Source organism: Panulirus ornatus, chromosome 31 (assembly GCF_036320965.1).
Source record: "Panulirus ornatus isolate Po-2019 chromosome 31, ASM3632096v1, whole genome shotgun sequence".
Classification (NCBI taxonomy): domain Eukaryota; kingdom Metazoa; phylum Arthropoda; class Malacostraca; order Decapoda; family Palinuridae; genus Panulirus; species Panulirus ornatus.
In genome coordinates, this window is record NC_092254.1 from 7,202,103 (window position 1) to 7,216,665 (window position 14,563).

At 40.8% G+C, this 14,563-nt stretch overlaps 1 protein-coding gene across 3 annotated transcripts in view; it reads right to left on the bottom strand.

Moving 5' to 3' along the window:
• Positions 1 to 14,563, bottom strand: part of LOC139758785 (uncharacterized) — a 129,255-nt gene that overhangs the window by 62,310 nt on the left and 52,382 nt on the right. For 2 of the 3 annotated variants that reach the window (XM_071680586.1, XM_071680584.1), the window contains exons 5-9: positions 8,355 to 8,486; positions 4,915 to 5,058; positions 3,349 to 3,437; positions 2,498 to 2,702; positions 105 to 265 (exon numbers count right to left, since the gene is read on the bottom strand). In XM_071680586.1, the coding sequence (XP_071536687.1) occupies positions 105 to 265; positions 2,498 to 2,702; positions 3,349 to 3,437; positions 4,915 to 5,058; positions 8,355 to 8,486 (731 nt within the window). Of the gene's footprint in view, positions 1 to 104; positions 266 to 2,497; positions 2,703 to 3,348; positions 3,438 to 4,914; positions 5,059 to 8,354; positions 8,487 to 14,563 lie in introns of those variants that run through there. The other variant, XM_071680587.1, reaches the window with a different exon arrangement.

A 14,563-nucleotide genomic window follows, 5' to 3' on the forward strand; every position in this document is an offset into this window, starting at 1 on the left:
CTACATACAGTAGTATTTATTCCTCATAGCTTCACTTTCTATGCATGTCACTTGATAGGTAGAAGCAGAGGGATTATCCAATGGACATTAGGAATAAAACATACCTGTCAAGAATAGCCCCAATATAGCGTCCATCAGTGAATGTCATAAGCGCCGGGCCATCCCATGGTTCCATTGCACATGCAGCCCAACGATAAAAATCACGTTTTTCGGAATTCATTAACGTGTCATTTTGCCATGCCTCAGGGACCATGGTCATGATGGCCTGAAAATATCAGTGATATCAAGGGCATGCACCAAGTACATCACTATCTCCTTCATGAAAGAGGCTCCAGTTACGTAACTGGTTAGCATACAAGCACTTATGCATATACAACCTTCCACATACAGTGTCACCCTCACTATAGAAACACTCTGCAATCTTTTGTCATCTAATCCATAAAGTACATAGAAAGCTTTGGAAGTAGAGAGGGCATAATGTTTGCTTATGAAATGATATGTTATCAAAACTAGAAAGATGGGACACCATGAGTGTAAAAAACTCTTCCGGCATTGTATTGTTTTTCAATATTTTTTCAATCACATTTACTTACCATTTCCCACCCTTGTGAGTTAGTGTGAAGAAAAAATATAGCTGCCCTACATGCTTACATCCACTTTCTAGCTTTCAAACATCATTATGCACTGAGACCAAAGCCAACCATCCACTGACAAGCATCACAGACCATTCAATGGTTTCCCCCGACTGCTTCATATGTTCTGCTTCAGTCCACTGACAGTATATAGTTTTCTTGACATTCAGATATTTCTTAGCTGTTTCATTAAGTTATGAGTGTTGATGTGTATGACTAAGACCTAATCCTGAAAAAAAAATCAACTCGTTAAGGAAAACAGATCTGGTGGTGGAAGAAAATACGAGTCTGTCACTAATGCTTAACTCACAGAACTGTAATCTCACAATCACAAAGTATTCTGACTGTATGGACACCCTTGAACAAAGATATTATCTGCAGCCCATTTTGAAGAGTTCACAGGTGTCTCTGTTGTAGCCTTCCCAAACCTTTCCAAATTTGTTTTAAAAATGTCACACAAAGCAAAGATTTCACTGAATGAGCATTCGTTCAATGAGAATTCACTGAAGCAAGCTTAGTATTAACAGGAGAATTGAATTTTCCTGAACTTGCATTCAATCAGATTAAAAATTTTGCATGGTACAGAGTGAGCCAAAAATAAAAAAAACTCAAAAATATTTTCTTCCTTTATGATTTTAATTGAGTAGCATTTTAAACATAAGAGAAACGGCACAAAAAGTTCTACTGTATTAACACCACTATGAAGGCCTGGCTAACTGCAAGTAAAGGGTGGAGGTAAGTGTGCATGACATATATGACAGATATTGATAAGAGAAAAGGATATGGGTACTATGTTTCTTCCTATCGACCTTGTTTTCATAATATACTGTACTCTTATTTCATGCATAGGCACAGTGTTGGCAATAAATGATATGAACATATTTTAAAATATTACATCAATTACACTAATAAATGTGAGGATGGTGACTAACTGGTATGTGTGGGAAGGATATGGGAGGTGTATATCTTTGGAAATATTCTAGCTTTTTTACCTACCCAGAGTAAATACCTGTATAGTATATTTAGCCTTCATTTAGGGTTTTGGGTCTGAATCATCCAGAATAGAACATATATCAGTTTACAGAATGGGTTTGGGTCAAACATACTTGGGCTAAAATGCATTTCATCTTTTAACAATTTTGATGCACAAATGACTTCTTTTGGCCTCCCAGTATGCAAAAAATTTACACGTTATATTTCTTTACCTTTGTTGCTAGCACTACCTTGCTAATGCAGCAAATCGATACTGTTTCCAGTGGGGTAGGGTGTGCCAAGAATGGATGAAGGCAAGGAAGTATGAATATGTACATGTCTATATATGTGCGTAATGTCTGCATATGTTTATGTATATGTATGTATATGTTGATAGGTATATGTGTGTATGTGGGTATTTATGTGCATGTATGTGTATATGAGTGGATGGGCCATTCTTCATTTGTTTCCTAGCACTACCTTGCTGAAACAGGAAACAGCGATTATATATAATAACTATAAAAAACATACAAATACATATATACACATGCATATATTCATACTTGCATGCCTTTATCCATTCCCGGTGCCACCCCAACCCACAGGAAATGGCATCACCATCCCCTGTGTCAGCAAAGTAGCACTACAAAACATACAAAGAAAGGTTACATCTGCTCACATCCCTTCTCTAGCTGTCCTGTGTAATGCATCAAAACCATATCCAAGCCCCACAGACCTTTCTATGGTTTACCTCAGACATTTCATAAGCCCTGGTTCAATCCAGGGCAGGATCCCAAAACTAAAACTATACAGATTTCTGATCTATATAAAAGTAATGTTAATAAACAATTCCAGAAAACATGAGCCAAAGTAATTTCATTTTAAGTACTCACTTCTGGCAAAGAGCGACCACCAGCCATAACAAGGAACTCCAAGCAACAATCCACAGCGCCTGAGTCAGACAAATTAGGTTCTACCACAGGATACAGCTTGGACAGGTCATCACCAAACTGTGCACTCTTCATCACACCCTCTCTTGCTTTCATTAAGTTTACATTACCACGAAGAGTATTGATTTCACCATTGTGCGCTAGTAATCTGGTAATAAAGTTATGAAATATTCAGTAACCAATTAAATATAAAAAGTAAAGGGTTATCTGATCTCATGTGAAGTATGTATATCTATTTCATGCAAGTTAAACATGCTGATAAACCACAATTGCATATATATTGTAATAATACATCAAGAGGTACTGTCTATATATAAAAACAACAACAGTATTTTGCAATTTAAAGCAGCACCTAAAGAAACTGGTTACTCATAACAAAAGAGTATACTTTAAAGTCCTACCTCTTTGTAACATACTCTTCACTGAAATATATTTCTACATCATTTCAAAATAGACTTGAGCTCCAGTAATTCATAATGAGTTACTAATATCAATCTAGGACAAGTGCAACAAAAGAAACCTATTAGCATATATATACAACTAAATCTATAATACATATGCAAATGTATGTAAGCATGTTCGTTTGATTACTTAAGTATTTACTGTACAGTCCATGATTATGTATGTGTAAGGTATCATATGAAGTTCAGTGCCTGAATTCAGCATGTCTGAATTAAAAATGAACTGGAAGCCACTTCATCCTGTGCAAAACATGCATACAAACTTAATAATAAAACACATGCAATGGTTACATATAAATAAGATCTATATAAAGCTATTAACATTAGACATACCTAAGAGGATGGGCACGCTCCCATGATGGAAAAGTATTTGTGGAAAATCTTGTATGCACTAAAGCCATATACGTTGAAAACTCTGGATTCTGCAAAATGCACATTTCTGAAATTCAGTTACAGCCTTCACATTACTTCACAACAGCTATCATACTAGAGGCATAAATGATCTACATTAAAATATCAAGAAGTATTTCATACATCTTTTTATCCATCTAACATTGCTTATCTTTCACACATCAGTTACGAGCACATATGCAAGAAAGCAGCTTTTGGAAATCTACAATCTTTTATCATCTAAAAGTGTAATGAAAGATTTGCACAAATTACGTGTACAAGAATAAAAAATTGGTTCCCCAATAAGTGTAAAACTCCCTTTGAAGCCCTACCCTAGTAGCAGAATTGTAATTACTGTATCTAGTTGCATACTTTGAGAAAGGAGTTCTACACTCATGTGGCCACATCTCTTAAAAATTTTCTACTATGATAAAACTGAAATTTTGTAAGCTGTCCTCATTTAGAATTTTGTCAAATTTTTTTCCATTCATCTACTGTTCTTATACTGTACTCTAAAAGCACTTCATTATATCTCCTATGACAAGTTCCTTACTTCATTTCATGATACTGTCTCTGGTTATTCTATCTTTGAATCCTTCAGAGAACTGGCCTTTAACCCTTCACTGTAACATTGTAACTTAGATATCTTAACTCTGGCTCCAATTTTGGTGCCTTACTAGATCTTCTGTATTAGTCCTTTGTATTTCATCTTCCATGAATTTGAATACATTCATGATATCTGCAAGTAGGCAATTTGTTCTATCTAATATTCTCCTTAAGTGGGGCTCTAGTGACAGGAAACAAACTATGATGGCAAATACTAGACTCATACTAAAGTGCGATTAAAAGGATAAATACAACAAACTGTACAAATCCTATACCAAGCCAAAACTATTATATGCTTATCAGGTTCGATCAGTTCTGAAGGGGCACAAAGATCTAACAGAGAAGGTCCTGATAAGGGCAACAAAGATGAAAGAACTAAGCAAGCTACAATACAGCGAAAGGCTTGAGGCCATGAATTTATCCAGCATGGAAGAAAAATTTTAAAACCAGTCTGAAGTCAATAGTGAAGAATTTCTTGAAATATGCAAAGACGAGCCAGAGGCCATAACAAGAAATTGTGCATTAATATGTTACAATTAAAAAGCGTAAAAAATTACTTCTAAGGTACAAAAGCAGTGGGCAAATGGAATAAATTAAGTAATGGAACAAAGCTGAAGTAAAAAAAAAAGTCCTATGATAGATGAGATGATTAAAGAAACTGAGCTCCATGAGAGTAGAAATACCTCCCTTTACTGCACACAAGGAAGTGAAGACATGGTACACATGTGCAAATTCAAGAGAGGGAACTTCCACACAAGTTTTAAAGCTCCCTCCTCCTCACACACACACACACACACATATTAATCACGCGACCTATCCTATTGAAACTGGATACTCATGTTAACAGTGAAAAAAAAATCTAATGCTGGTAAAGCCAGCACAAAAACAGGATGCAGTACTTACACTCAGATCGCAAAAGTAGGTCCAAAGCTGATCAGATGTGAGTTGGCCCTTGTACACTATGGTGGTAGAGGAGAGGGAGCAAATATAGAATCTACAACTTGGCCGCTGAAAGCGATGAGATGCTTGCTTCCTGATGACCCATACCTAAATGCAGAAAAAAAAAAAACGGTCTCTTTACAATAAAATCTTCAACAGAAATAAGAATAATTAGTCTCCCATTATTTACATGTTTGCTGAAAGTGTAAACGCCCAGGTATTCATGTGGGACTGCCTATCACACTCCTGTGGGCCTCACGCTTTTAATATTTGTATCCCATTTTCTCTTACCTGACTCATATGTTTTCAGGTCAAGTATGACCTCAAATTACTGTGATTCAAGAAAACTATATATATATATATATATATATATATATATATATATATATATATATATATATATATATATATATATATATAAAGTTATCATGTCTCCTTCATCCAAAGTGGGTAGTTCAAAGACTTCCCCTCTCACTCTTCATAGATTATGCCACATAGTCTTCTTGTCCTTTGTGCATAACTAACCCAAACCTATCAACTTGAAACCTGAACACCGTAGTAGCATTTCAATAGACTGTTGCAACCTTTCCATTTAAAAACTCCAGAATCCTGCCACCCATTCAACGGGAAAAATCAGCTAATCTTACACGCTTCAAAGCTTGGGGGTGGGAAAAAAAAAATGATGGATTTCCCCCCCCCCCTTTTTTTTTCATAGCATTAAAACTTATGTCCCTAATACGTATCACCAAACTATTTTTCCAGACTCTTACATACGCAGACATAAAATTTGATAATGTACATTCATGTAGTTTAAAAGTTATACGAGTTAACAATGGAGATAAATTTGGATATACTAACTTATTATTACAGACTTACATGCGGGGTAAGGGCGGGGGACATAGTAAGTCCTGAGTTTAATGTCAAAATCTGTTTTAACTAATACCGTACACAAATCACTGCAAATGTCTTTGCATTGTCTATGCTTCCTGCCAAATTCATGGTCTGTGATAATGATGTACCCAACTGGTCATTTATATTACTATCTACCAACGAGGGAGCAAATATGTTTGGCCGTCTACTTAGGCAACGCATAGAAAAAAATTGCGTAATGGCTTACGCCATGCGACGCAATATATCATCTTTTATCTATGAATTAACTTTTGGAGGGAAGCTAAACCAATGTTTACGGCAAAATTAAATAAGTCCGATAAATTTCCAGATTGTTTGATAATTATATTTCAGTGTCATTCTGGTGACGTCAATTCCAATTACAATAAAAGTTTACAAGCAAAAAAAAAAAAATAAATAATAATAATAACAGCTTCTAACAGCAAGAAACTGGAATTGGCTCAAAAGTCTGGCATGGTTCAGAGTGGTCTGCAGGAAAGTATAAAGGGTTGGGGGATAGAATATGCAGTTCAGAATGACCTGTTTAAGGACGGTAGCTCTCAGCCAGCTTGGTTATAATGCTACCCTCATCAGTACCACTGCTACCACCATTAAGACCACTTTCACCTTCAGAAACCAACACCATCGTCATTTGCTACCACCTCCATCACTCCTCATTTCCATTATGAATTCCTTCACTGCCATCATCCCTAACCCGACTAGCTTCAAGATCACCATTAGCTAAGACCACCTTCAATATCATCACTAACAATGCAATCATTATTGTCACCATCACCAATGTCCCTTCAACGTCCACCATTTACATCGCTACATCTCGCAAATCTGAACGCCATTCAAGCCTTGAAGATAATACTTGGTCTACATACAGCTCTAAAGATATATGGACACCTCGTCTTGAACCGCAGTCAAAATTGGGAATCATTAGTTCAACCGATTAAATTCATCATCAGATAATACGTAAGAGAAGATGGGGTTGTTTCTACGGTGTTGATGGTCAGTCGGACTCGGTCCCTCTCCCTCCCACAGCTTCCGCCTTCGTGTTGCTTTCCGGGCCTGCCATTGGCTGCTTCGCAATGACGTCAAGAGGGTAAGGCGTCCGGGAGCCCTATTGATTGGTGTCGACACACATGACGTCAAGGGGAAAGGCACTTCTCCGCGACTCCTGATAGGCTAAGAGCCGTGTACGCCCCTGAGGATCTTGAATTTTCAACGAGAAATGGAAATTTCAAGACGTTAGTCCACTGATGTCAATGACCCACTATTTTTGTACATACATTCAAGAACACACGTAAGGGAGTCACTTCCCACAAATTATGTAATCATTTCTCATCAAAAAGGTCTTTTCTCATTAAAAAGGTCTTTCACATCTAATAATGTTTCAACATTATAAAGTTATGAATGTTAAAGATGGTCTTAAAAACTTCGTAACTAATCATAACCATGTGGAAAACGTGACCTGTTATGCAATTCTGGATTTACCTATTTGCATATTTGTAACCTTATTTTCCTCAGATCCGAATGAAAAATACAGGCTTTGAAACCATGCATTACAATGGCAGGTATTTCTAGTACATTAACCACTCAAGGAACACGATGGTACGATCCTTTAATACGACGATACGACCCTTATGGTGTGACCTTTGGCCTAAACCTCAAGGGCCAAGTCAATGGCCAGGATCCAAGGTTGTACCGTCGTGCTTCAGGGAGTAACAGACGCCTATTACTAAGGAAAGTCGCCCCATAGTTCTTCGACTCAACTCCAGGGACCATTCTCCTCTCTATGTCCTGATTACAACCTCCCTTTCACACAGCGTATTGCCCAAATTCCCTCCTAATGATCACTAATGGCCAAGTCGGTGCTAATCATAATGGCCCAACCACCAGAAATTAGCTAATTAGATGTAGCCGCAGAGTGTCACAACAACCAAATGTTGACTATGTGATGACTCCGTACATGTCACTACAGTAATAACCACACCATTATCTGCCCTTATTTGTCACTACAGTAATAACCACACCATTATCTGCCCTTACATGTCACTACAGTAATAACCACACCAGTATCTTCCCTTACATGTCACTACAGTAATAACCACACCATTATCTTCCCTTATATGTCACTACAGTGATAAATGTAACTAACTAAAATAGTGGAAATAATTCTATAATTATTAAAAACAATGATGGGGAAAATCAGAATTTCACTCAGCACGGGAGGAACATGAGAATTTTTCATTCTACATGGCAGGAATACTGAGAAAATTCCATTCCAAGTGGTACAATTCATCTTTCTAAGAAGGAGATGAAGACTTCAACACATCGGAAGCACAAAAGAATATCGCATTACATCGGAGAAACTAAAACTTTCTCTTTGCGTGGAAGGAACATCAGAATTTCCCCGTAAATGAAAGGAAATGAGGACGTGGTGGCACAACATGGTAAGTACACTGAGGACATCACACTACAAGGACATCGAGACGTGGTGGGAGCATTACCTTCCTGACGAAGGTGGCGTCATCGAAGTCGTCCGGGGCGGCGACGAAGACCTGCCTCATGAGCGGCTCAGACCCTCGGGCCACCTCCCCGATCACCGAGCGATCTGTAGGCACCGTCCTCCAGCACAACACCTGCAAAAACACAACCACCAACACTGTATTACTTGCTGGTGTTATTTAACACACACACACACACACACACACACACACACAATATATATATATATATATATATATATATATATATATATATATATATATATATATATATATATATATATACATATATATATATATATATATATATATATATATATATATATATATATATATATATATATATATATATATATATAAGGTTAAGAGACGGGGCAACAGGAGCGTAAAACTCTCTCACCGTAACACACAAATGGTAATTGCAAACAGATAATAGGAATCATACACACACACACACACCCACACCCACACACACAGACACACACCCACCCACACACACACACACAGACACACACACACGTCATTTCAAAGCTGGTCAGCATCATGCAAATGAGTGCTATTCCCGGCTCACCACCCACACAGCACATATCAAACAGAACAAATCAATATTTAATCATGATAAGTCAAATACCAGGGTTACATTATAGACACGCGAGGAGTCAGTATGTCATGTTTTTCTTAGATTAATCAGCAAGTCGATTTACAAGCAAAAACAAGTCTTTTTTTCAGATTCTAACATATATGGATCCGCCGCACGGTAGCCATAATGTACAAAATATAAAAAAAAAATTATTCTCAGAGATAATCCATCGCAACTGAAAATGGCTCCTTCCAGACAGGAAGCGTACCGGGGCTGGTCAACCTACATAATACAAGAGCTTGGGGCTCTGTGGAAGGGGAAACTGTAGACCGGTTCTACTTTACTATAAAAAAAAGCAACAACAGTATAAAGACATTAATCTAGAGTCCATATTATATTCATCTTACTCACAGTATACCCATATAGTGCAGTCGAGTTTAGAAAAAACAAAAAAACCAAGCATTATTCAAATACAAAATCAATCAAGACTTTCTGACAACACAAGACACACATATGGTGATGAAAACACAAAACAAAGCACTGTTCAAATACAAAATCAATCAAGACCTTATGACAACACAAGACACAGCATATGGTGATATTAACGTATGATTAAAACCTTCCTAAAGATACTACCCATTCTTCACTTCAGTGACCGCTACGTCAGGGAACACCTGGACGAGATGAGGATGTTGAGGGGTTCGGTTCGTGATGGGGGAGGTGTGCTGACGTGGACACAAGCCCCGGGATCTGCCACACCGGATTTAACTACCTCACACATTCCACCCACGCAAAGGCTCCGTGCCTCCTCCTCCTCCAGCCAAACCTATTCGTTATACACCCATACCAAGCCATATGGACTTAAGGCCCGATTTTTTTTTTTTTCATACAGTAAAATGCCTTTCCTAGTTATCCTTCTCTTTTATAATTTTCCCGCTCTGGGCCATACAAAGGACTCCATGTTTACATAAACCATCCTCCCCTTTTCCTAAAGCTCCACCACCGCCCACTGTATGTATGTGTACGAAACGCCGCTTCTAATCTCCCTTGACGAATGGCGTCTTATAGCAGCATCACCTTACGTAACACAAGCGCGTTGTGTAAACGCGACAAGTGGTATACATAAGGGACTATCTTTTTCTAAATAATACCGCAAACATACAAACCATTTCAGCTTAAAAGTCCACACGTTCTCTGACAGAAGGGATGAAGGCAACGCTGTGGCTAACCACATCTACTTTCAAATACCATATGTCTATCTATCGGTCTAATATTTTCTGATATCGACCATAATAAGCCTTTTGAATAACCTTCCCCCAGCCTGCCAGGTTAAAGCCCACCCACCACTGCGACAAGGTCAATGCGGACCCAACGTCAAGCCGACCAATGAGCGGGCAGGGTGGCTGTGACGTCAGCGCGAGTCCATTATCTGGGGGTGACCTTAAAGACACAAGCACAACGCAGCTTATATCATCCATGAAAGATAACCACCGTTATACAATGAAAATTTTATTAATCCTGCAAAAACTTTACAAACTAAGAATATCAACACGCCAAGAAATGCCGCTATATAAGCGATGTATCAATGCCTTTCCGTTAACGAATATTGACAGAATATATGTTTGCAAGCAGCCTCCAAAGGTCATGTCATGATTCACGAGAGTCGTTTGGTCCATTTTTGGCTGAGCTACACCCAGATCTGGAGGGTCTGTGACGTCATCGGCCCGGGACGTGGATGCCAATAAGAGAACAACGATTTTCGGCGGCAAAAGTCGGAGCGACGACGGTCGTTGTCCGAATGATTTTCCAATTTCGGGGAGACCGGCAACTTTAGGCTCGCCGTCCAAAGCACATCTTCAATATTTGACTCTTCATCCAACCGAAAGACTTCAGCAGTGATTCTGTCCTAGAATAAGAGACTCGCGGCTAGTACATAACGGCTAAAAATACATCAGTGACTTTCGAGCGTTGGTGACATAAGACACTCGTCCTTGGGAATGGCAATATCGATAAACTACTGCAGGAGCTACGATGGCCGGGAGTCAACTGAGGTCGATCATGTCTGCCTGCGATGGACAGGAGCCACACACACACACACACACACACACACACACACACATATCGAGAGGCTCTGCACGCACGAAACCACTCCGTCCGTCCCTCACTCACACACGCACCCTTAAATTCGTACTCTCACGACATTCTCCCTCGTTTGGGGTATGCGCTTACACGAGAGTTCACCCACTCGCAGAGGGGACCTAAACAGCCTCTGAAGTTAATCCGGTGAGTGGTTGATGATATCCAATCCGCCTGAATGTCACGTAGTGAGTATGGGGACACGGAAAACGGAGGTCTCAATATGGTTTATCTAACGGGAAATACGCTTCAGGGTTCCCAAATCGGGAGAACCCGAGTTCAACTGTCTGCTGGCAAGCATTTTAGGATACTTTTCAACATATATGGATGACGGAAGTATGTAGTTTGCAGTTCATATTCTATATGAGGCAAAAAAAAAAAAAATAAAACAAAGTTTGGTCACCATAACTAAACACAAAGAGTTGAAAGAGAAGGTCCAGAGGAAGGCAACATAGATGGTGCCAGAACGAAGAAAGATGAGTTACAGGGAAAGACTAGAAGCCTTAAATCTGCCCACACTGGAGGATAGAAGAGTGAGGGGTGACCTGATCACATCATATAAATTTCTCAGCAAGACTGATGACGTAGACAGTGAACACTTCTTCGAAAGATGTAGGGCAAGGACAACTAGAGGACATAGCACAAGATGTGTAAAAGAAGTACTTTTATACGTAGGAAAATTTAAGAAAAACGATCGACGACGTGGTTAATGTAAACAGTACACAAAAAACATAAAAAATGCCTGAGATTGGGCCCTACGAGTGCAAAACTCCCTCCCAGTCTTCGGCACAAAGACGTTATAGGCTTTTACACCATCACCCATCACCATACGCTATACGTACACTTCTTTCTCATTAAACCTGTTAGTCTGGAAACGAGGGGGAAAAATAAAATCAGATGGAAAAGGTCACACACATCCAGCACACCAACCTGGACTCTAAAGAGACACTATGATATGGCCTGAAACACCACAATCTCGCAAGCCTTGAGTCACCCACCACAACCACAGTGCGTCATACATAATGGAAGCTTCGCCGATCACACATCATGCCTCCCTCATACGTACGTAGGTCCCCAACACACTTTTTTTTTTTACTTAGTATACTATACTACAATAAATACTTCGTCACCGCAGACTTGATCGTATTAGCCTCGCCTTTCCACTATACGTTAAATGTCATCACACTTCACTATACTCCTAACATTACGTTCTCCTCTCATGTAACTTCATACACCATCTTCTTTTATGATATGCACGAGTCTCTCTCTCTCTCTCTCTCTCTCTCTCTCTCTCTCTCTCTCTCTCTCTCTCTCTATCTATCTATCTATCTCTCTCTCTCAGTGGGTCTGTTCCCAGGGCATGGCCACATTCTTAAAAGTACAAACTCCACACTCGGTGTACAGAGAGGTACTAGGTGGTAGGCAGTACTCCACACTCGGTGTACAGGTAGATACTAGGTGGCAGGCCGTCTGGTACCACTAGGAACTACTCACTTGGGTATCGGCATATTAAACAACGTAGGAACGAAACTTCATCTCACGTCTAGGTGTCAGAGGCTGACCCCAGAGGGTCATGCTCCCCTACCCGTGCAACACAGCAACACATAAGCAACTTTATCAACCCCTGGTGGCCAGCACATTTCCTGCCTGGCAACGCGAGCCAGACGGTGCACACACATCAATTTTCACATCCCACGTAGTTTACCGGGATTTAAAATCTACACGCTGTAATTCACCACATCAGTATATACCACTAGACACCACATTTCACCGTACGTCACGCCTCACCATGTACCATACCTTGAATACAGTCACGTTACAGAGGTGGGCTTAGTGCCACATACATTCTGTACATGGATACACATGTTCCCAGATGGGGCAGGACCCACTTATAGTGCTTCAAGGTACTGTAATATTTGGGGCCCTTAGTACCTGTTAACAATGATCGACCTCTCTCTCTCTCTCTCTCTCTCTCTCTCTCTCTCTCTCTCTCTCTCTCTGCTAACACGCTCGACAATCATCTATGTTTCCATAACTCTTAAACTCCTCCGGTTTGGCTAGTGTGTGTGTGTGTGTGTGTGTGTGTGTGATGCGTTGGCCATAGTATGGATCCTTGCCAAATACATTGAGGAAAGGAACAGCCACACTCACCAGGCTGGGCCCATAAAGTAGTCAGTGTAATGGGAAAGAACACGGGTTGGCCCAGCCTGGGGGGCGGTGACAGAGGTGCATGAGAAAGCACAAATCCGCGCACTCCCCCCGCAAAGTCTGCTCCCCCCCCTCTCTCTCTCTCTCTCTCTCTCTCTCTCTCCCTACCGTGTTCACCGACAACGAAGCGGGCATCACACGGGGGTACATATATGAAAGAACACAGGCCTCCACCTCCTCCATAAAGGAAAATGTACATAATACTCAAACCAGAGGCGAGAGATGATCATGACGGTGTGAGCAACACAGCTTCGTACACTGACTACCTTATTAGGCTGTCTGGCGAGTTCGGTAATTAGTTTCCTCAATTGTATTCCGCCAGAACTCGCGCTAAGGCACGCCTCACACATCACAGACATCCGACTAATCTGGGAGAACAGAGTTGCGGAGACCGAGGTGAGTTGTGTGGGGCAAGGTATGGACCAGAGAGGTTGGGCGATTGCTTAGCGCAGGGCGACGAGACGATCAGCTGATTGCTTTGTTTACGGTGGGTGATGACGTCACACCACTCTGGAGGATGGGAGGAGCGTCAGCTGGAGACAAGACAGGCCAGGGAGGGTCTTAGGCCAGATTAGGGTGAGGAAGCGCTCTTTATTCTCCTCGAGCACGACCTTATTACGACCCTTAAGGATAACAGCGCGATGCCTGACCTGGCCTCGAAGAGTCAGGTCGGTTAAAGTCAACGCCATTATACCCATGGGTCGTACCATCGTGCCAACGGGTCGTGATCAATGGTCGTCTGGGAGAGGACTGAATCATTCACGTCTAACAGAGTATTCACTCTCTGGCCAGCACAGTGTCCAGAGTAAGACGTATTGACTCAAGAAAAGAGAGAGAGACTCGAGGCATTCTTGGAGATTACAGTTCACACACACACACGAGAGAGAGAGAGAGAGAGAGAGAGAGAGAGAGAGAGAGAGAGAGAGAGGGCGAGGGGGAGAGGAGAGGAGGATGAGGGTTGTAGGTTGCGCTGATCAATATCATCAAGCAGAGGGAAAGTTGGCGGTGGCTCCTGCGGCTGTGTGGCGGCCAACTCGAATCCTACGGGGGCGGAAGCCGTCAGTCGTCAGCTGCTGCTGGCCTAGCACTGGCGAAAGACAAGCAGCATGAGCAGGGGAGGTCACCATCATCTACAGCAGCAGCAACAGTCACTAAAACCACACGAACACACCAAGAGCAGACAGCAACAACGGTGGCTAGATGTAAGAGTCCAGAACCAGAGTCCAACACCTGGTAGGACGCATTTCCATCTCCGCTTACACACAGTAACACATCATCGGGACCTTCT